The following is a 24256-nucleotide window of genomic DNA, read 5'->3' on the forward strand; positions in this document are numbered from 1 at the left end:
CAGCAGTTTTCATAGCTGCATCTTATTTTTTTTGACCACAGTGCACATTAAACATTATATTTATAATTTTTTTTCTAAATTATGTTTTTGATCAATAGATTGAAAGCAACATCCATATTAAGCTTAATTAAATCTTATTAGTGTGTCCAGCTGGTTAGATAGAAATGCCTAAGGGTTTCTCCGGATATGAAAACACTAAGGGAAAATAAAAGTACAACCACTGACCCATTTTGAAGTTGTGTTTTTGTGGATTACTTTAGGAGGGTTGAGATCCTAAATAATATCATACCTCAGCTTCATCTTTCAGTATGGAAATTAAAGAAAGATGTATTTTTTTTACCATTGTAAAAGTGACTGCTGGCTTCTTTTATGCATTTGTGATATTTTCTCAAAAAAAAAGGTTAATGGTTACTGAAACATAAGGAGAACGAGTGAGAGACGATGTGCACTTGTACTGCCCTACATCTCCTCGACAATCCCCAAGCCACACCCATATTCCCTCATCCACATTTTGATTGGTTGGGCTGCAGGCAACAGTCTGCACTCTGTCCCCTCTCCCACCGCCTTTTTCCTGCCTTCTTGCTCTCTGTCTCTCCCCCCCCGTTTCTGCTTTCCCCTCTCATCCATCCTCCCTCCCCCTCCAATTCCCCCCGCTCCATCTCCCTCTCCATGCAGCTTGCCAGTGAATGAGTCCAGTCAGACACAAGCTGTTTAACAGTGCAGTCTCTCTCTCTCTTTCGCTCACACATCTCTTTTACTCTCTCTCTCTGTCCTCTCCCGTCTCTGGAGCAGACAGTCAGTGGAGCATCGGCACGGCATCAGAGCGGCACAGGACTGACGGAGGAGGACGAAGTCGACAACTGCTGACAGAAAACAATTAAGAACATTTACGGCAGAACATCAATTGTAATACAGTTGAAAGCAGAGCAGAAGCAACAGATTGCCCTCACTTGCAATTGCTGCTACAACTGATGTTCTGGGCTTGGAAATGAAGCAGACTGGGAACAGCTCCTGGCATCTCGTGGTCAGTTTCTCTGTCTGAAAGAAATGCTTTTGCTCTGTACAAAGAGGAAGGAATTAACAGTGCTGAGCGACAGGAACCAAAAGCTTTGATTCAGCCGTAAAGCAACACGTTGCTGGGCGTCAGCACCACCTCCACCATCAGTGTCTCCTCACATCCACATCTTCCTTTCTACACTGGGATCTAAGGAAGAAATTCGAGCTTTGAATGCACAAACAGGAGGATGTTAGACTGGCATGCAGAGTGCAGAGTTTAGGGAGTTTTGCTGTGAATCAAAGAGCAAGATCTCGTTTTAACGGTGCAGGTGAGATCGGGTGCCGTCAGTAGTTCCACCTGACTCTCATTTTGACTTCTGACGGCATGAGAGACATGAAAAGGACAATGCACATGAGGATCAACAAACCAGAAGCCAATAACTAGAGGAGAGATGACAGAAAAAGAGAAACCTAACCCTGGAGCACACGGTCACAGATAGATCCATAATTATTCTTTGAAACTATTTACCTGATCAAAAGTGAGCAACCTTGACGTATATCTTTCCACATTTCAGATTTCTATCATGTTTTTGCACCAGAGGACATTAATTTCACATAAAGAGAAAGACGAACAGCAAAAACTTTATTTCATGTCAACTTGTGCCACCAGTCAGTGCAAGTAACTTTCTGCACCGATTCAAGTCGGTGTGAGTGCCTTGGGGCTCTCATTTGACTGTTCTTTTTGGAGTGAAGTGGATCTGCCGTGGGGGGCAGCTGACAACCATCCAAGACGCCGCGAGCCGTACTCCGCGTGAAAAATGCCCAGCCGCGCTTGGCCAAGCCGGCCGACCCGGGCCCGACGACGGGCCTCTACATGGAGAGGTCGCAGAGCCGCATCAGCCTGTCAGCGTCCTTTGAGGCCCTCGCTATCTACTTCCCCTGCATGAACTCCTTTGATGAGGATGATGGAGGTAAGTGGTAATGAAACACACACACATATGCGCAAACCTGCAAAGGACATCAACATGACTGATGGATTAATTCATAAAACACAGGCCTCCAAGATACATTATTTGTGTCTGTTAGGCAGTGAGTTATGTAAAACCTGCCAGAACTTGAAGGACTATCTCCTTTCAGCATGGGTTCATTGATCTAAAACCTAATAGGTAGTTTTTTCCCTTTTTTTTTCAATTTTTAATATTCAATATTTTATCAGTCATTTTTTTATAGTGGATGGAGGTCATTTAAAAATACCACATAAGAGAGCAGTGCCTAGCACTACAACCACAAAGACAGTAATATATTACTTTAATAGGAACTATTATCTATCAATATTTTACTGAAACAAAGTGAACAACAACTAAAAATAAAAGCAATCATGCTCTGAGACTGTCTGTCTATATCTGCCCCACTAGAGGCGCTAAAGTTATAAATATGGATATGTCATGTCTGCAGAGACTCTTGTGGCTTTGGTTGTCATTGTCAGTTTAAGCATTCTGTCAGGTATGAGAGTAAGCTGGTATTACTGTGTTGGACTTTTAGCAGAACTGTGGGTAGATAATGTGCATTTTCTACTATTCTAACACTTTGAAGAGCAGATATGTTAAGTGCATAAAAAGAAGTGAAAATCTTTACCAGTGATATCGACATTACATCTCTGTATGTGTGTCTATGACTGAGCGTGGCGCTGTGGTATATCATGTGTTGCATATGTTTGTCTCTGCGCTGTATACCACATATACTGTACGTTCATGCCTCTGTGGTTTCATTGTCAGGTTCTCATTCTTCAGATTGTCATTGCAACTATGCAGAGGGAGAAAGACAGCAAAGCCTATGCACACTTATATCCACTTTCATTGATGAGATTGCTGGTAGGATAAAGTAATTCCTCAAACTGGATGCATTAGATGATGTAATGTATTTTGCTCCTGAACTGGTATTATTGCAAACTACGTAACCTCTGATTCACTGTCGTATTAATCCTGCCTAGAAAACTGCATTACTAATATCTTTTCTAGAGCCCAATTCATACTGGATTATTTGGCAGAGTATGCATTTTTTTCTGTTTCCTGTTGTTTGTTTGTTAAGTAACATTGGAGGACAATGAGCTGTGGTGGATAAACTGTGTTATGACTGTCTTTCCAAAGGAAACCACGCATCGTATCAAGGTTAACAACATATGTGGAAACGAATTGACATAAAGGGCAAAAGTGCTTTTAATCCATCTAAAGAGATATATATATATATATAAAAAATCCTGGTAAATTGGCTTCACCAGGGTTTTTATTTTTGGTATAAAGAATGTAAATGGGGAACACAATGTTCATGTATAAAAAAATTTATAAGAAACTTTTCATTGTAATTGAAAAAAAACAAATTCCACACAGTTAACATGAAAACAACAGTGAAAAACACACAAACACCTTCCTTACAATCCACTTGTTGTGGCTGTTTGATTGACTTGATTACCTTTATGAAATTACCTTTGTTTGGTTATAATGCATGTTTTTACCACACTATTAAGAAAAGTCATGTTAAAATGTATCCCATATGTTCATACAGTATATATTGCCAAATGATTTTGAAAATCTACACAAGTTTGGTGCATATCATTCTTAAAACACAGAAGATCAAAATTAAAACAAGTCTTAAATTATTTATGTGTTACTCTGTTTTGAAGACTTGGTCTATTTGTTAAAATGTAACTCTAAAACCAATAACTTTTAGAGTTACATTTTATGACAAACTCTTATTAATGTTGTCCACACACATGCAGAAGTGCTTTTTATTGTTTTTGCGGAAACCTACACATTGCAGAGATAGCCATAGATCTAAAAGCTGTGAGATCAAATAACAGGCTGGCCCATATACAGAGATGTGTATAAAATGTTCATCCTTAAGGACATTTTAACTGTGAATTTAAAAGTGTAAATGCTGCTCTTGTGTCACAGACATTTCTAAATCATACAGGAGAGATAAAAGGCCCAAACGGCAGCAGTCTGCATTTTTCTTATTTTAAAGACAGTTAGAAGTATTGGAATAGTTGGAACATGAGCCATTATTGGCTGAGACCACCTGTTATAATTATTTACATAGTAAATCATAGCAGTTTTCAAACCAACACATGCAGCAGCTGTGTCTAACCAAACCAGCGCTTAGAGGACTGTTTTTAGAAATATTGTGTACACCTGCGCCTGCTCAAGAGCACACAGACACACACACATTAGTGTGGTTATCTCTGTTGACTTCACCTGGACCCACAACACCAACACCCTGGAGAAGGACCAGCAGTGGCTGTACTTCCTCCGTGTGCTGAGGAAGAATAACCTGGACCGGAAGCTGCTGCTGGCCTTCTTCCCCTCCTCAGTGGAGAGCGTGCTCTCCTGCTGCCTGGGTGTTTGGTATGCAGGGGCCACAACTGAGAACAGGAAGGCTACGCAGAGGGTAACTAACACCACCCAAAAAAAATAATTGGCTGCCCTCTGCTACCTCATGAGGCCATAGCCAAATCCTCGTGTGTCAGGAAAACCAGTGCCAAAATCACAGGTGAACCCTTACACCCCGCCCACCACCCGTTTGACCAGCTGCCCTCTGGTCAATCAGGTCCCACACCTCCAGGATCACAAACAGGTTCTTCCCCTGGGGCATTCAGATTGTTAACAAACACTATCCCCCCACATCCCACCCACCTCACCAATCTGAGCCATGGTATGAGTAACCCCATGACTCAGGCCTCTGACATAGGGACTCTATTCAGACTTTTCTTTGCACTACTTTTAAGAACTTTGCAACTATTTTTTGTTCTCTAATGTCTGTCTTTCTCCTATTTTTTTGTATATATTCCTCTTGATTGTTTATCTTTCTCCTGTTTGTTATTTATTCCTGCTGTCTACTTTTTATATTTTATTCAGGCACAGTTGGTGTGGAGCACCCACAATCTCATTGTACATGTAGAATGGTATTCAGGATGAATCAAAACTAATACTCAAGCAGTCATTTCATGGTGTAAGCACTGCACGGGAAAGCTCAGTCTCTTACCAGCACAAGCACGCTCTTCTATGAGCACTCATGCATTGACAAATAGACGTATTCCCATGTCTAGACAAACAAATTTATATGTACAGGCATTTGTGATCGTAGGTATGCTGTATGAGCAAATACGCAGGTAAGCCTCAAGATACAAGCGCGCACACATAGGAACATGAAAGCAGTGTGTGAGGTAATCAGAGCGAAGCGACAGGCCGTGGTTTGTGGCTCTCCATCTAATTAAATGCTAATATGGCTGCTGATTGTGGCTGACTGCAGCTAAATAGAGGCCTGATTGCAGGTTAATTCTCTCTCTCCCGTTTTCTGTCTCATTGTCTCTCTCACATGCTCTCTCAAGCCTTCACTCCCTCCCTGAGCCATTTTCACTCTGCAGTTTTGAAATCCTGTTTGCAGGTTAGCTCTGTCTTTCCACCTTAAATTGCCTTTTAATCGCTTGACTTCTTGTTTCCCTTCCCCTTCCTTTTTCCCCTTCCCTTGCTCTCTTTGTTTCATTTGTCCTCTCTCTCTCGCTTCATTTCAGCTCAATTCAAATATGCTTCTCTGACAGCACAGGAAGGAGAGTACTGTTCTAACAACAATAAGAAAGAACAGGTGAAAAAGTAGAAGCAAGGCAAGACAGTAGCCCTATCTGCAAGGGTACATCTCACTGATGTGCTGGATTTAAATTTACTTTAAAAGAACTGCTAAAAGCAATTGTAGGATTTTAGAAGCCATCACAACTACTTGTTTTGACGGTCAGATGAGGAGAAGAAATTGCTTGGCTTGAGTGTGTTTTATAGCTAAAACACATCCATTTTATTCATGGAAGTATTTCTTAACACTTCTGCAAATTGACCTGTGTCCTGCTTGTTTGTTTGCTTAGCTTGGTCACTGACAGCACACCGCTGCCTTGTTTTGGAGTATATTTGCACTCTGTATTTGGTCAGTAATGTTTATCCTGTGTGTAATATTAAAAATGTAATTTATTATATTGGGATTAGATTGAGCTCTGAATAAGTATTACATATGACAGATATAATATTTACCTTTTACTGTCAAATAGAGGTGACACAATATGGAAACCTCAAAATTACATCACATGATTAAGGTGACAATCAGTGGGCAGCAGCATGGCTTCATGCCAGGAAGGAGCAGCGATGATGATGTTTGCTTTGAGAATGCTGATAGGGAAATATGCAGAAGGTCAGATGGAGCTACACTGTGTCTTTGTGGATCTACAAAAAGCATAAGAGAGAGGAAGAGTGGCATTTTATGAGGAAGTCAGGAATTACAGATAAGTATGTGAGGCTGTAGCAGGTCATGAGGACAGTGCGACAGTGGTGAGGTGTGTGTAGTAGGAGTGACAGATGGGTCAGAGGAGGGAGGGGTGGGATTACATTTGGGACTGGCTCTGAGCATCTTCGTGTTTGCAGTGTTGATGGACAGGTTGATAAATGAGGTCAAGCAGGAGTTTCTGTGGACTAGGATCACAGTGTGATCTGCAGTGAGAGTAGGGAGAAGGTGAAAGAGAGCCTGGAAAAGTGGAGGTATACACTCAAGAGAAGAGGAGTAAAGGTGACTAATGCAAGACAGAATATGTGTATGAGTGAGAGGGAGACAGATGTAGCAGTGAAACTGAAAGGAAAACAGGTAGTAAGGGTGACTGCGTTTAAATACCTGGAGTTCACCACCTAAAGCAGTAGACAGTGCACAAGAGAGGTGAAAAAGAGAGTGTAGACAGGGTGACGAGGGTAGAGATGAGTATCAGGAGTGATTTGTTCCAGAAGGATCGCAGCAGGAATAACCGGGAAATTTACAAGATGGTAGTGAGACCTGCTATGACTTACAGTTTGGAGACAGTGGCCCTAACAGGAAGACAGGAGGCACAGCTGGAGATTTTTCTTGTGACTGATAAGAATGGACAGGATTAGAAATGAGCATATTTTAGAGGGGCGAGTCTAGGGCACGTTGACTTGGACCTGTGCAGAGGAGAAATAGTGGATATGTTGCACAAAGGATGTTGAATATGGAGCTGCCAGGCAGGAGAATAGGACAACCACTGAGAAGGACATTTGGAGGGTTGGTGTGACAGAGGAGGATTCTGAGAGAAATGGAAGGTGTGCAAACCCCTAAAAGGAGTAGCTGAACAAATAGAAGACGGACATATACAATATACTGATAAAATGGTGGTGTAAACATGGGGAAGGTTTAAGTACTGAGCTCAGGGTATGTACAAGTAATCCCTGGATTCACACTTTTCTAAATGTTCTGTTTGAGACAGTTTTTTCTGCTCACTCAGGAGAAAAAACAGCTTTAAAAGAAAGTGGTCTTAACAGGAAATGAGCTAAAGCACCTCCAGACTGGCAAACCAACTCAGGGGCCACACTACAACCCAGTATAAGATAAATAAGGATTATTTTCAACTCCATAATAATAGGTCCCCGTTAAAATGAAACAGCCACCACATAATTGGGAAAAGCAGAACAGTTGTAGGTTGGTAAAAAAAAAGGACGACTGATCCTTAATTGTAAGCCTTTTAATTGACCAAATAAGTGGGAAATGAGCTGTGATTCATGTAAATAGAGTTTATGTACTCCCTGATAGTTAAAAAATAAACAACAATAAATGAATTCATGCTTACAGTACATGCCCCAGCTGATGACACACAGCCTTATGTAGGCCATGCATGTGTTATTAGCAATTCAGGTGTCAGGTTTCACCATTTAGGTGACAGACTGACAGCTGAGTTGATTAATGTAAAATATGAAAGCCAGTCATCAGTGCATGCATTTTTTCCCCTATCATCTGTTTGAACCAACGTCCCAGGGAACAGTGAATCTCACAGTAATGGAGTTTATTCCAGAAGTAACTTTATGCCGTAAAGCGCAAATGCCACTTTCTTATTTTCTCCTTCTGGTTCTGACTTTACACACTTTGCTGCCGAATGTCCTCTTGTTGCACTCAGCTGTGCTTTTTAAAGGAAAGTGACGAGAGTGATAACATAGTGAGAAATGCTCCAATTTAGCGATGTAATTAATGAAAGCTTCTCAGTATGCGTTGCTGCATTTTATTCTGAGCTGATTCCCCCTTCAGTGGATGCAGAAACTAATTGTTGTGCCTCTTCTATGATATGTTTTTGTCAAATCTTCCTACAAAACTGCACCTGAGTGTCTACCATAAGTGGGATAAGTATCATCACTGGAAAGTAAAAGTAAAGGCATTCATAGCAGCACTCGATATTATTCCATGAAAAATGCTTCATGCAAAAAGCTGAACAATTGAGCCTAAAGAACTTGTGAGATGGTTGAATTGAAATGGAAAGCCTCATATCTTTACTTTATTGGATGAGTGATGTGTCTCAGCTTATTTATTTATTTATTTTCCAACAAGCTTTAATTTGTGTCAGTTGCAAATATGATCTCATATAACACAACATCCTATCCATCAGCACGGGACAGGGTCCAAAACCCAGAGACGCACACTGGTAATGTGTGAAAGATACAGAGAAACACAATCAGTAAAAAAAAAATCAATGTAAGGTCCTTAAATTGTAAGTAAAAAATATTAGTCTTATTGTCAGTAAATTATTTAAATTACATTTGTGGATTTTTAGAAATCATCTGTATAAAGTAAACATCATCTAAATATCCATAGCTGTGGCTGGTGTTTCTGAGTGATCTACTTTATATAGACGACCTATGAGGTCACTAGTCTGGTGCTATTGCATGTTTTTCTTATTCTATAATACATTGTGTGATACTGTATTGTATTTTGCCATTCCCCAAGTTGAGCCATTTTATCTTATTTGAAATTGCATGTTATTGTGTTCTCTACACTGTTGTGTTGTTCAGCCCCTGATTGATCCTGCAAATTTCATTGTACTAGCCCTGCTTGTCCAATTAACAGCTGCAAGTACTTTAAGTAGTAAATAAGGCTAGGACAATACTATATGAATGCGGTCCAGTTTTATTTTCCAGAGTCCAAAACTAGATTTTTTTTGTCTATCTGATTTAAAAAAAAAATGCTGTGTACAAAAAATACAACCAGCAGAGACAAGTTCTCTTTTTCTTTGAATGTAAAATGAAAATGAAAACAATAATGTTTAAGTGTTTTAGGGAGAACACTTTTTTTCCTCTCAGACTTGTTCTCGTTCACTCTAATCCTGCCATTAATCAGATAGAGAAAAAAAAACTCTAATAGAAACAGAACAGGCGCTCCTGGTGCTGCTGTACTGGGAGATTAATTGACTTTATATTTCATTGTGTGAGTGTGTGTGCTGCAGTAATTCTTTGCTTGTGGGAACAAAATGTTCTCATAAGGAGAAGGAAATTAGGAAAATCTTCCAAAGTGGTGATTTTATCCCTTACTTAGCTAATTTAGGATGAAATCTGAAGATCAACAGCAGGATTATGTACAGGTTTACACTTGGACTGCTCCTCTGCGAGGACACGTGTTAGTGTCTATTTATTTAAACTGCAGAATCCAGATTTCCTATAGAAACATTAAAAGAACTACCTTTTAGTTAGAAATGAAAGTGTTAAATGTGTGTGTGTGTGTGAAGTACGAATGTGCATCAGGTATTATGGCTTCATAAAGCAGCTAGACGAGATGTCACTTCTAAAAGGAGGATCTGGGACATTAGCCTTCTGCAAATCAGGAGAGAGAGAGTGAGCAGAATGACATGAAGGGAAATTGAGAGGAAGGGAGTTGGGACTTATGTATGATGAGCATAAGTGGAGCGAGTAAAGAAAAGAAGCAGGATGGAAAAATGACATGAAGAAAGAGGATATCAGTCAAACATCAGCTGGCGATAGATACGGAGGAATAGGACAAAAGTGGTAAAGGTGAAAAGAAGAGCATGAGGAGGGACGAAGAAGGTAAGACTGAAAAAAAGTACAATAGCACAATAGGTCTCCTTTTCCCTTCTTGCTTTAAAAAGAAGTTAAATCTTTCATGCTCTCTTCCTTCTTGCATCTCTTGTTTTTTTCTTTTCCTCCTTCCCCTGCTCCCCTTCATTGAATAACAACTCGTTTTCCTCTTCTGTTCTGCTGTGAAGTCACACAGAGGCCAAGTGTATGAAGAGAAGGCAGTGGAGAGATTAAGGAAAAGAGCAAAATATTTCCAAGTCAAAATAAGGCAAAGTCTGTGCAGTAGTGTTCTTTATGAAAATAACTGAAAGAAAGATGCCAAAGATATGAATTAGTAGCGGAAGAACTGAGGAGAAGAACAGAAAAAGCAGAGAGGTCTCTGGTGTGCTTCTAAGCTAGAGAGACGACCCAGAAAAGTCAAGAGTAAAAAAAATGGACTGCCAGGAAAGGAGGTCTATTCTATAGGGAGGGCAAGGAGGAGGGGCTGGAGGGAGGGAGGTAAAGGCTGCAGGTGTTCATTTGTTATACTGAGCAATATGGCAGCAGGGAGTGTGTTCTTAGGTGTGTTTTAGTCTGATGCGGGAACAGAGATCGAGTTGTTGCTTTAACACAGTGTTTTTCTCCACGGGGTACAAAAGCACGTCAGCAGCGCCACATGGCAGGGGAAGGTTTGATGAATTTCTTACCCGGAGATTATAATGCAATATGACATCCTCTTTAACAAACCAGCAGCTCGTCTCTTTTCACACCAATGGGAATGAAAGAGCTGCGAGGAGACGAAGATCTAATGTTGGCAAATTCTCTGTGCCGAATGTCGCTCACTGCTTTGTAGAAGACAGTTTGAATTTCTTTGAAGCCTTATTCAGATTGAACACAAAGCAAAATGGAAATCAAGGAAATGGCAAGGTCCTTTTAGAGACGATTGTTACTGCTTGAAAGACATTAATGAAATGCCTAAGAGTAATTATTTGGGCAGTAAAGGGGACCTCGGATCACCAGTTCAGTCTGAGTGAAATTTTTTTTTAAATATTAAATAAAAAAGAGGGAAAAAAGCTTAAAAAGGATGGTAAGTTTTTTCCTACAGCTCACGCTAGTACTACTCAGCTGCACAGCATTATGGTTTCTTTATTTTCACATCATGATCAGCATCCAAAGCACAAAACAAATGCAATTCTAATTGAAAATAAAAGAAAAAGCACACACCACCATCTTTACTATAATAACGAATAGCTATGCCAACCACCACAGAACAGAGCCCCCTACTGTGCGCATGTGTTGCATTATTGGCAAAGGTTTCCTGTTTCAGCCATTTACCAGCTCTTACTCCGCATCCTTTGTGTGTCCTTCTTGCTTCCTTATGTTGTGTTACTGGCAGTATTGTCTGGTTGTGTAGATCCAAACAGAAACCAACATCCATTCAAAAACAAAAACATTTTTTGTTTGTTATTTTGTGTTTTAATGGACTCCAAAAGACCTAACAGCACTCATATTCAATCTGTGTGACATAAGCACAAGCTCAGATCAAGTCAAGCATTTGTTACGTGTGCAGATGCATAGTGTTGATACTGAATTTGCTAGCAATGGGTTCACTGAAAATGTGTCCTGCTACTACTAAGTTATCCACCTGCACAGTTCAACCTTTGTAAAAATCACACCCAAAATAAAAAATCTTTTCATTTAATTCACCCAGTGATTAAAATTATCCCAAGTGTAAATGGAAACTTAGTTGTGTAGAAATGTAAAAGATTTTGTCATATCAGTGCATCTGGCCAAGAGCAGCTCTGTATTTGCATGCATTCTGCGAATTGTAGCATAAAATGTAGTTTAAACAGCTGCCCGATTCCTCATTCAGCAGTATGTTAGGCAAATGTGATGTGAATGCAGCTGACCTTTAAAGCAGGCAGCAACTCATGAGGTTCTAATAAAACATGAGCGACTAGCTATCAGATATTGCGGCTTATATCTATTGCAAAAAGCATTCTCTTGGTGTAGCAGGCCTGCAAATGAATGGATTACTTGCTGACAGCGAGCTAGAACCATCTGGCACTCTGAAGCGTTCTTGCTTTCAGTGATACTAGATAATTGATGAAATAAATCGATTTCTATGCTGGACCCTATTGTAGAATTTGTGCTTTCCAGACACCATTTACACTGGCAACTAACTCACTGGGGGTGCTTAAAATAACTGATCTCCTTTTAAATACCCCTTCAGATTTCAGACTGACATAGTTCCAAATAGGGGCTGGACTCAGACACTAGGACGAGATGCAGGGATCCAAGCAAGGACTAAAAATAACAAGAAAGCCAAAGAATTAGGGAAAGGTAGAAAAAAAAAATACGTAAGATGAGTACAGAAATGAAATGAAGGTCTGAATGATGCCTGACTGTCTTGACAGGCTGCATTGTGACAGCCTGAGAGCAGGAAGTCAAGTTGACGTGGGTTTCAAGTGGAGACAAAGCCAGACGAGACAGCCTCTGCGATTCCTCTCCAAACATACCGTTACATAATGAATGAGAGTGAGATTTCATTCTTAATGCCACAGCCTGTTAACAGCCGTGCTTTGTGTGGTAATGACAGGAAGCCACCGAGAGGCAATTTGAATGTGTTGATCCGACGAGCTTTGACAGCCACCTCCCATTGTCTCTCATGACAGGTTAAAATCACCACTTCCTGCTCAGGCTCCTGGTAAACTGCTGTGATTACTAGAACCTTTAATGAGTTAAATAGAAATATTAAGTAAAAAAAAAACTTTTCCTACTTCATAGTTTCCCCCTTTGTCCAATTTGTTTTTGGACTCTTCTTCCTTTCGTTCTTCTCTTTTATCATCATGTTTCATTGTCTTCCCTCACCTCTTTTCAGCCATCATTGCCTCTAATTTTCTGCTGTCTCCTTCACCTCCTGCTCTCACCTGTCATAATTTTTTCCCGCTCCTTTTCCTCTTTTGGCAGTCCTTTCTTCCTGTGCAGTGACCTGACTCTTCACCTCTCTGTTTTCTGACATTATGCCCATCTTCCGTGCTGTCAAAAACTAGCTATGAGTTATAGCAACTTGGATTTTATTTTTGTTGCTTGAACATCATTTTTGCGAGATGTTGCAGACACCACAGTCAGTGCTTAGACCCATTCTGGGTCTAAATAAAACCTCTCACTCAAATAATTCAATATATTGTAGAAAAAGAAAAGGAATTAATGACAGATTTATTATTTTAAAGCATCTTAGTGAGTGGAAATCTTGATTTCCCATACCCTTGTTTCCCTTCCTTACCCCTAACTGGTTACAGCAAATGAGCCGGGTTTGTCAGAGGTTTCTTCCTGTTAAAAAGGGGTTTTTCCTTTCCACCTTTGCCAAGTGCTTGCTTACTGATGCTTGGTGTTTTCCCTTTATTATTGTAGGGTGTCTACCTCACAATGAAGCACAATGACATGACTGTTGTTATGATTTGGCGATATATATATAAATAAAACTGAATTTGAATTAGAAACTAAATTAGTCCAACATCTGTATATTTTTTTTCACTACAGCTGTATTTTGTTGTGTTTTCTGTGTTATTATCATATTTCCAAAGAGATTTTTGGAAGACAAATACATTAAATGTGTCAGCAAAATATATTTTACACTATGTCCTTTTTCTGGCAAATAAAACAGCTCTTGTGTATACACTTAAGCAGCTTTTTAAGGGAGGACAACAATTGATATCTGAAAATTCATAATTTTTGAGAAAACATGCACTTTTTCTGTCCTCATAGAAAAAGTTTCAGTCCTTGTCCTTTCTTAGCTCGGCTAAAGGAAACATAACACTGTAAAGCGAAGAACAATAAAATGGTAATGGCTACTAAAAAGAAGAGACAAAACTGCAAAAGTAAAAACAAGGGTCCTGAAATCTGAATAAATTGGCAGTAATATGATTCAATGAAACAAACTCTTTAGAAAAACAACCAGTTAAACAGCTTTGAACTACATCTGCATAGTGTTAACTCACTTCAAATTACTACCAAACAGAATCTGCACAGTAAAGACGAATACACAGTGAACTACAGGAGACTCAGAGGCAGGCTGCTCACATTATATCACAGCACTGCCCGAATGACATCAGTGCTTCCCTTAAATTAGATGTCAGCAACAAGGTGAGTTTGCTGATTGGTGAGCTGGATGGGTTGCCTTTCCAATCAGGGTCGAATGAATCCTGGAAGCAGACTAATTGGCACTTGGGTCCAATCATGGTTCAAGGACTGCACAGCAGGATCTACATATCATGAAAACACAGAAGAGGTTAAGCAGATGGGTGGGTGACAGTGGTCAAGGCCATAACATTTGGCAAATGTTCTTATTTGAGTGCTAGATGAGATTTATTGCCACTCTCGTATCTGATAAATTTAAATTAAGGCTACAGCTAGCAGCACAACCACCCCACCTCCCCTCCTCATGACCTCCCCCTTCTGATGCTTTAATTTGTGAACACTTAAGAGAAAATATATCACAGCCACCGCTTTCATTTAGTTTTACTCGAATTTCTTAAATTTGAAATGCTCGCGAAAGAGCCCTTTTCATGAAACCGCATGAAGATAAACATGTGCTCCACCTACTGATGTCTCAGAATTTTAGCAGTAACATTTACAATCCGTTTGTTTGGTATCATAATGCTAATAAACTCAAGCTACATAGCGAAAAGCTTAGAAAATTATCTGATGCTATTATTGGATCGACTAAGCTCAGATTATCCAACGCTTTTTGTCTCTGTTCTTGCAGAAGTGTTGCATCTACACTAAGTAACTGAGTGTAAAGATGTTCACTGGCTCTAACTGAATTTTCTATGGAACATGTTTCTGTAATGAATATTAGGAGTTGCTGTAAAGATGTATGTAACATGCACTGAATCTAATATGATGTCCTCTCATTGGGAGAGATTTTGTGAGTAGAAAATAGTCCATCACTGTACAAAGATATGCTCATGGATATTTTCTCAGTAGTGTTCCAAATTCTGTTTGCAGCTCTGGGGATTTGTGGTCTCTTTTCATATAATTGAAAGCATTCATTTCAAAATTAATTAATTATATTTTAACATCTATTAATCGCCATTTACAATCCCCCAAGAATCAGTTTACCACCAAGAATTTTCTCTCCAACAGCACCTTAAGGACACGAAGACTTTTGTAGTGATATTTCGCTAGTTTATCAGAACAAAAAGTATCCATAATTCTTTTTTATCCACATTTCTGTCAAAATGTTGAAAGATAATTCATTTTACTGTGATAGAGGACTAACTAAAGAAAAGAAAGTAACACAGATGTTAGGCTTTTTGTTTAATGATAACATATGCAACCTGTCTTTTTCTATACATCCTTATTTACTGGGTCCTTTTTTATTTTTAGACAAACCAGGGGTGCACACAGTAGATTATCAATAATCCATTAAAAACAAGACAATTTGTCATCTGGCGTTATGAAATTTTAAAACTGTAACAGCTGTTAGAATATCAGAGTGAGCTTGGATTAGCTGGTACAAGAAAATATACTTTGAAAATAAGTTTTGGGATTGTTACTACTTGTAAAAAAGGAAATGTGCTTTTTCAGGTCAACTCTAAGTTATGATGTGTAAAATACTTTATAATATTTTGGAGAAGGTTTCCTTAAAAATGACCTCTAGTGTCCGTATAAAATAATTCTAATATAGATCTAACTCAACTTTGGACCATTTCTTTCTAATTTCATTGTTATACTTGATTCTTCAGAGTCTATTTTCAAAAGTCCTTGCTCAGGCATTTTCTTGCTTTTAAAAAAAGTGCTTGTTGGAGCCTCTGCTTCCATTCTGGACCAGTTATTCCTCTTCACTGCCCTGCGGTTCTAATATAGACCTTGGCGGGAACAAATCACCATAGTGCCAGCTGTAATAGAGGTTAGAGGACTCTCTTGTGTGGATGTGAGAGTGAGTGCTTACACAAGGGCTTTTTGTGTGCACGTGTGAGTCCTTTATCAAAGAACTAGCCAAAATCATGTTAAATTTATTTCATTGAAAGGACCAACAAAATTGGTGCTCCTTAAAGTGATTTATTCTCCCTGCAGCAACACAAGAAAACTGTCCAGTCATCGCTTGTAAGTAGAAAAAGGGTTCTTGCACTGCCATTGATTTGATCAAGATATTATCACTGATAATGTGCTGGATAGAAATGTTATACTGGTTCAGACACTAGTCTGATAAGATAATCCTACACCATATCTGACTTTATTATGCTTCCTTTTCAGATTGTACAGGGACCTGTTTGATTACCTGAAACTAATCAGTTTTTTAAACTTAAAAAGTTGTCTTTTTAACTTTTTATCTTAATGAGGACAATATTTTTTGGTTTCTGAACATGTATTGTTCTGCATTGTACTGTACCTCAGGTCCAGTACAGTCTTTAGCACTGAACATCCACTTTTCTACCAATTAGCAAATGCTGGGATGCTAATACACTAAACTCCAATGGTACTTACTGCATGTTTTGCCTTATGGTAACTTTGCAAGTCAAAAATCTTTAAACTGCTAATCATTAGAGTAACAGTCAGAACATGTTGGGATGCTGATGTTAACACTAGTACAGTGGCTACAAGACTGCAAAGTTTTGCATGTAGTAAACTGCGAGATTTTTTTCCTTTTTGATCCGTTAAAAAAATAAAAAAAAACTATCAGGTTAGAGTCAAAACAGATGTACTAGATGAAAAAACGCTGATAGGACAAAGTATTTTCATAAAAAAAAAAAACAATAAAAAACCCAAAAAGTAAATAGTTATGAATTTGTTTGCCTGCAATTGAGTGAAATAAGTATTTGAATTCTGGCTCCAGTGGGCAAGAATCCAGTCTGTGCCCACATGGCACACAGATTGCAATTAATCAGTCATTAAATTACAGATCCTCCTGATCCTCCTGAAGTCTTGGGTGGTGGAGCAGGTCACCTACTAATCAGAAGGTTGGTGGTTCGATACCTGTCTGCTCCAGTCTACATGCCAAATATCCTTGGCAAGAAACTAACTCCAAGTTGCTCTCCAATGCATGAATGCGTGTGAACCAGTCCATTTACCATGTGTATGAAGCACACCTGTCCACAGAATCAGTTTCTTCCAGTCCAACCTCTCCATCACCATGGGCACAACCAAAGTCAAATGATGTCAGAAACAAAATTATAGACCTATACAAGGGTTAAATAGGCTACGAGGCCATCAGCTTAGGAGCTTAGTGAGAACGTGACAACTGTTGGTGCGAATATTTGGAAATGGAAGAACTATAAAATGACCATCAAATGCTCTAAGTCTGGAGCTCTATGCAAGATCTTGCCTCATGGGGTGAGGATGATCATGAGAAGGGGTTGTGGATCAGCCCAAAACTACACAGGAGGAGCCTTGTTCGTGTGTAGTGTGTCACCATTGGTAACACACTACACCGGTAATGGCGCCCAAGGCCCCCTATGCTTGCAAGCATAGGGAACATGTACAGGCAAATGATACAGAGATGGTTTGGGATAAAGTTCTGTGGTCACATGAAATCAAAATCAAACTCTTTGGCATTAACTCAACCAGCAGTGTTTGGATTAAGTGAATACTATCTACCTCCACAGTCACACGTGGAGGTGGAAATATTATACTTTGAGGCTGTTTTCCCGGTAAGGGTACAGGTTGACCTCACTGCATTAAGGGGCCAATGGATGGGACTTGTTTTCATTCATAGGGCTTGTTTTGTAAAAACAACAGAACTGTAATTAAAAAAACATATTTTATGATAAACTCTCACCCTATCATAGCTGGCATAGGCTCCGCCCCCAATGACCCGGAACTGTAAGAGCAGACAAAAACGAATGGATGAATCTTCCCATATGGAAAAGAAATAGTAAAAACTTTCATGAGTAAATCATATAAGGCTTACATGATTTACTCATGAAAGTGGCCACTTTCTCATTACTTTCATATATTGTTTTAGTAAGTATCCAAAACATACAAGTTTCATTATATGATTTTTCAAGGGATCTTATATCTGTTTTCACTCTTGTATGCTTTTCATACAAGTTTCACACAAGACAGATACAAACTTTATAAGATTTATATATATCTTTTCCATATCAGTTTTTACCACCATAGGGATTTCATAAAATAACAAACTCTGCCGTTCTTTGCATTTTACACAAAATTATGTAAATATTGAAAAAAAGTTTTAATGGTGATCAAACATGCTTTGCATTACATAAAATTGTAAAAAATAATTAAAAACTGAGTATTTTACATTTCTTTCTATCATGTGAGTGTCTTATAAACTTCCTTTAGCTGCTTTGGCTTGTATCAAAGAGTAAAAAAAAGAGTTAAGTGTATGGGGTCTGTCAGACAACGAGGATAAATATGAGTTGTGTAATTCTCTGGAAAGCTGTTTATCACTTTGTTAAATTGCTTCAGTGGCAGAGTACTTACAGTATGGAGGAGCAGAAATAAATCATCTTTCTTTTTTTCTCCCTTTCATTATCACATTTCATCGATGCTGCCAACCCTTCATTTTATCTCTATCTTTTCTGTAGCTCTCGATCCTGCCACTCAAACTCTGTCTTGTTCTTTTTAATTTGGGCTTCTTCTCTTTTGTAACTCGCCATCTTGACAGATATTTTTCTTCTTCCAAGAGGCCCTGCCTCTTTACATTATTTTTTCTTCCTGTCTCTCTTTGTCTTTCTATCGGAAAATAACTAGCCTTTTGCTGAATATAACATCGCTTGTTCTTCTAACACAATAAATGTTTTATAGATGAGAAACAGTCATCCAGTATGTTCAAATCAGAGCAATGAGAATCTTAGATTTGTGTGGAAGTGGTATTCAAGTAAATAATGCATACGTATGCTGACGTCAGTGTCCTCATATCTTCCTTGATGTCACTAGACTGAGCACTTTTTCTCAGAAGCCACAGGGATGGAAAGAAATGATTCAATGAGGTTCTGTTAGTATTTTTATCCAGTGAGTGTTTAGCTGGTCTTACAGAGGGATTTGGGCTGGCTGTAGCTCAGGAGGTAGAGCAGGTTATACACTGGTAGATGGTTCGATCCCTGGTTGCTCCAGTTTGCATGCTAAAGTATCCTTGGGCAACATACTGAACGCCAAGTTTCTTTCTGGAATGTGTGTGAATGTTAGACAGGAAGCACTTGGGTAGAAAAAGCATAGAAAAAAGTTCTGGTATGAATGATTCAATGAGGCATGTTATATAAAGCGTTTTGAGTGCACGATCGTGGCTCAAAGAGTTGGCAGTTCGTCTTGTAACCGGAAGGTTGCCGGTTCAAGCCCTGGCTCGGACAGTCTCGGTCGTTGTGTCCTTGGGCAAGACACTTCACCTACCGCCTACTGGTGTTGGCCAGAGGGGCCAATGGCGCGATATGGCAGCATCGCCTCTGTCAGTCTGCCCCAGGGCAGCTGTGGCTACAACTGTAGTGTGTGAATGTGAGAGTGAATGAATGGTGGAATTGTACAGTGCTTTGAGGGCTCCGAAAGCGCTATATAAATGCAGTCCACTATTATTATTATTAAGTGTTTGTAGTATATGATGTTCGCCCACATTAGAAGATCTTAACAACAAATATAATCAAATTGCTCATGACAGCATGAATTGTATTACTTTGTTGATTACATGACCTTATAACTTCGTAATAATCCCCTTAATTAAAAGTCAATACTTTCCTTTATTAAATACAACATACACTGTGTTTGGTACTACTTTGTGCATGCCAATATAAAAATTTAGTGTAGACATTAAATGGTATTTGATACTGTCCCTGCTGTTTTCTTATGCACAATAGTATAGAACTTCAAATTTTCAGCTTCCTTTGAAATGCATGCACAGTTCATGGAACAAAAAGCTGCATAAATATACATGAGCGAGTGAATGAGTAGTGAATCATGACTGAGTTTAAAGCTTAAAAGAATTATTCACTAGTGAAAATGCTAACTAGTACAATGCCCATGTGACTTCTGAAGCTGCCGATGTGAGAATACTTCCTGCTTCTGATTGCCTTACCCAGGCAGCTCCTTTGGTTTAACTCTGTTAACAGTAGCAAAACCACTTGAGAAGTGTGTACTGTACATGAGACAGAATAACTTACCAAGATGGCCTGACCTGTTTCACAATATTGTCACATTTAACGGCTGATGACAAATGCCAACTTATTTCTAAAAAGCACGGCTTGAGGTTTGCTCGTAGCCATAAGTGTTGGGCACTTATTAAAAGTGATTTAAGGAAACAAGAAAAAAAGATACAGTAACTGGATGCTGGGAGATGTGCTAGACCAAGTCTGATACAGATGATTACACCATGTAGCTTACATAACCTAGAGGCACAGGACATTATTGGAAAAATAAAATTAAAAAAAATCTCCTGGTTAAGTAAAAGTTAACACAAAACAATTTATTGCTGATTTTTTGGTGCCAAAGTGTACCACTGTAAATCTTGTAGAATCCATAGATTAGCATATTTGGCAGCTCATAAATGACCAAACAGGTATTCGGCAAGTCTTGCAAAAACGATATGGCTTTTCATCATGTTGGAGGAGGAGGAGGTCAACCAGAGTGCAGCAAGTTCACTAATGAACCAATGACAAATGAAGATCTTTGTAACTGAGATTTTCAATCAATATAAAGGGTTAATCAGAATATTGGCAGCTCATCAATAACTTTTTCACAGGTCACAGGGACATTTCATTTCACCTGAGAGGAGATAACAGATAAGGCATGTACATAGAAGAGAAAGCTTTGATTTCATTCTCCTTAACTGCACCTATATTTCTCCCTCTGAAAGGAGTTTGTTAGCAGTCTAGTGTGCACAGTTTTCAATATATAATTTTCAGGTTTTGTGTGATGGCACCAATATAAATGTGAGCTGATTTAATCTTCTTGAAAATTGGGTAAAGATCACATCAAATCTGAAAATCTGTAAAAATGTTATATTACCCACAGTTTTTCATGGAGCGTCTTCAAACTTCACAGCAATATACTAGGCCTCGGGGAACATGAGTACCTAGTTTGGCTAAGCATTTGACCTTGACTAACATTGTTAGCACTCAAGGTCAATGATGACATTGAAATTTTTTTTTAAGAATCAAGTAATCAAGGTATCAAGTAATATGTCATATTAGAGGGCTTGGTGAGAACAGCAAAATGCACTTTTTATGTTTCCAATATGATGCCCTACAAAGTCACAATGACATCATAAAGTTTCACAAAACCACTCTAGATCTTAAAATCTCTGTCAATATGGATTTCCATATTACCAATTAGTGCTCTCTGAGAGCTGTTGTTGTATACAGTATTGATTTAAATATACAGTATATATGCTAAAACAGAGATTGCATGATGCATGATCAACATGCTCCCCTGGCCAACATCAATAGACTGGGCTGACCTGGGAGGATGGTCAGCTAATGAGGCCCAACGAACACCATAAAAGCCTGCGAATATACTCACTCAGTCACTCCCTTAAATTCACCTTGCACCTCCACATTACATCTATCTTCTGCTTAAATTGCTAATATGAATATAAAAAAATTCCCTACTTTATTGAGTGTACAAGTTTTATTTTTATTTTGAAAAACTGAGACACACTTTACAAGCACATACTACTGTACATACTGTGAGAATCTGTACTTACATACTGTAGCTAATAATACAACTTTATATGGGAAATGCAGAAATAAGTACGTATGGTACACTTAATTAGTAGTGCCTGCTCATACTAATTAAATACCTCTCAGCTGTGACTACATGCATGATCTGATGGATGTCTAGTTTGATGTCAGATAATCTTTGGCCTCAGTCACATCCTCGTTTAAAGTGAGATGAGGGGTGGCTACCACTTTATCACCCCATCTTGTTCCGTTTCATGTGCAAACTAGTGTAACAAGACTGTTACTGCGAGTGTCCTCTAACTACAAACACGATCTTGTGTTAGTGAGGCAGCTTTACTTTTTTATGCACATACACTAACTGTACAAAGACCATCTTACCAAACAGTCATGTATCTTGGTGTTAGGTTAGATAGCCTGTAAACAGGGAGCACCAATCACTGTGGTAGAGGCATGTGTACAAGGGACCCAGGTGCCATCACACTGCTGCTTAAATGAGAAGAAACTGATTAATTCACGGGCAGCAGCTGTGCCAATAAACTCCTGCAGCTGAGCAAAACTATCCTGATACTATAATCAGTCTGAAACATTGTTTGTCAGTTAATCTATCCTAATATCTTTGAGCAAGGCATTCAAACTGGGGTATCTCCTGGCCAAACACATAAGACTGTGACAGTACTCCCCAGTGTTCAAAAATAGTATAGCACACTCAGCAAAACCCTCAATTTCTAGGAAGGTTAAAAAAATGCTTATCTACCAATAAAGTAATTAGCGCTGACTCCTTCTTCCGGCGTTCAGTGTTCTGCTTTGCCCATCATATGTGGTGCCAAAGCTTTGAAAAGGCAGCTTCTTTTTCATCTCCAGCCTTAGTCATCGCTCGTCATCGTCTGTAGTACCGCTACCAGGAAAGTCATTTTTTAAATAAATGCAACTCTCTCAGCGCCTCCCAGAATCCTCTCAATCTGACAGGCACCTTATGCTAAATCATCTCTTTCTGTAATGAATAGTCTACTGGTGACAAAGTAATTTCACTCACTGGATATTGCTGTACATCCATTTAGTTTCATTTAACCACTGATTCATCCACAGAGGTTCAGACATGCAGCGATGACTGTCCCTTTTCCAACAAAGTATGCATTAACACATTTTTGCATATGTCATGTTATGAAGAATGGAAACAATAACCTGATTGACAAATTACATATAGATAATTGCTAAAAAAAATTTATCTGCAGAACTAAAATAAGCAGGGAGTCTGCTTTTAAATTGGCTATAATATGTACAGTACAATTTAGGAGGACCTCAGAAGTGTGTGAAGTTGAGTTTTTAAACTTTATAAAGGGTTTCTCAGAAAAAAAGGTCCTTCCTGAGAAAAGAGGGAAGTTATATGATGCTACAGTTCACTCTATGGCAGTAACACTGACAGGGCTTTGACATGATAACACCCCACTGTGCAAGAAGGGGATGTATTTGTGATGCTGTTTGGAAAGTTGGAGAGATGTTGTCTGTAGCTGTACATAGAAAATTTGACCACACTGCCAAGATTATATTTGGCAGTGTCTCCTAAGTTGTGAATCATGAAGTGATTTTTAAAAAACAGTTTTCTTAAGTACTTTAGATACATTAATGATTCATAATGCTGGTGACTTTGCAAGTGCAAAACTTCTATAGAGCATGCTATTTAAGCTGCTTTAAGCTGCCTGAGACTGCTGTCTACAGTATCTGCAAGCCACATTGCAAGCCACCTCTAACACAGCTGCTCCTTTCATGTCATATTTGTCTTAATTAAGGACATATTTGACATATATTCATGAATATTATTTGTATATGGGATTCTCGCTACTGCTGTCAAAGTGCCTTAAACTAACTTACACTCTATCATAAACATTCACACATATTTGCACAACACAAGCAAATACTTATTTTGTCATTTCTAGACATTTTACCAGTAAAAGTCTGAAATCAATTTTGGGAGATTTATGTTAAGGCAGATCCCAATTCACTGCAGAAATATCTGCCTATTGAGTGAGTTAGGCCACAAGGTATGACCTACCTTGTCTACAAGTCTCCCTGTCTGTATGTTGGTCAGATAAGTTGTCTGAATGGAGAGCGACTATTTTTGTATCTGCTCTGCTTTCATTAATATCTCTCTGCTGGGAGACAAACTAATGAGTCCTGGCTCACTGATTGCTACATCACAACTTTTGTGCGTCACCTCAGACACTTTTTGTGCTACATCACAGCAGGCACACTTCATCACACGCTGTGAACTACATTCACCAGAAATGCAGGAGGCTATTTTAGATTGGAGTGAGATTTTATTTTTATTCTTTTTTCCCCCTCTTTCAGAGGTGGAGAACAGAGAGGAGAAAAGACTGGGAGAAATGCCCTTGCTGATATTTATATAGAGATGACATTTAGGATAGTGGGGAAATGGTATTCACCTTTCAAGAGCATTAGGTAAACCTTATCATGTCTGAGGGGAATAATACCCAATTCTGATATTAATTCTTCACTTTTACAAAGATTTACTTTTTTCAGACATTTGATTACTTTAAAAACGTTTTAAGGTGAAAGGAAGGACAGGTCACTTGCACTTGGACCAGGGTTGGGGATGCAGTGAAAGAAAGGAGAGAATTCAAGTTGACAGAAGGAACCTTTGCAGTGAGCTTCCAGATTTCAAATGACTGCACCAGACTTAAGACCCGAGGCATCTGGAAACAAATAAACAACAGCAGCTGGTCTCAGAAGGAA

General features: G+C 38.9%; 1 protein-coding gene across 2 annotated transcripts in view; it reads left to right on the forward strand.

Annotated features, from left to right (window-relative positions):
• The first annotated feature begins 707 nt into the window (after positions 1–707).
• rims4 (regulating synaptic membrane exocytosis 4) overlaps positions 708–24256 on the forward strand; it is a 51481-nt gene continuing 27932 nt past the window's right edge. For both annotated transcript variants that reach the window (XM_085274672.1, XM_085274673.1), the window contains exon 1: positions 708–1967. In XM_085274672.1, coding sequence (XP_085130798.1) covers positions 1871–1967 — 97 coding nt within the window. In that variant the 5' untranslated portion in view covers positions 708–1870. The remainder of the gene's footprint in view (positions 1968–24256) is intronic.

Source organism: Mchenga conophoros, linkage group LG5 (assembly GCF_057382185.1).
Source record: "Mchenga conophoros isolate Kocher_MC1m ecotype Shallow Benthic linkage group LG5, M_conophoros_male_GT1.1, whole genome shotgun sequence".
NCBI lineage: Eukaryota > Metazoa > Chordata > Actinopteri > Cichliformes > Cichlidae > Mchenga > Mchenga conophoros.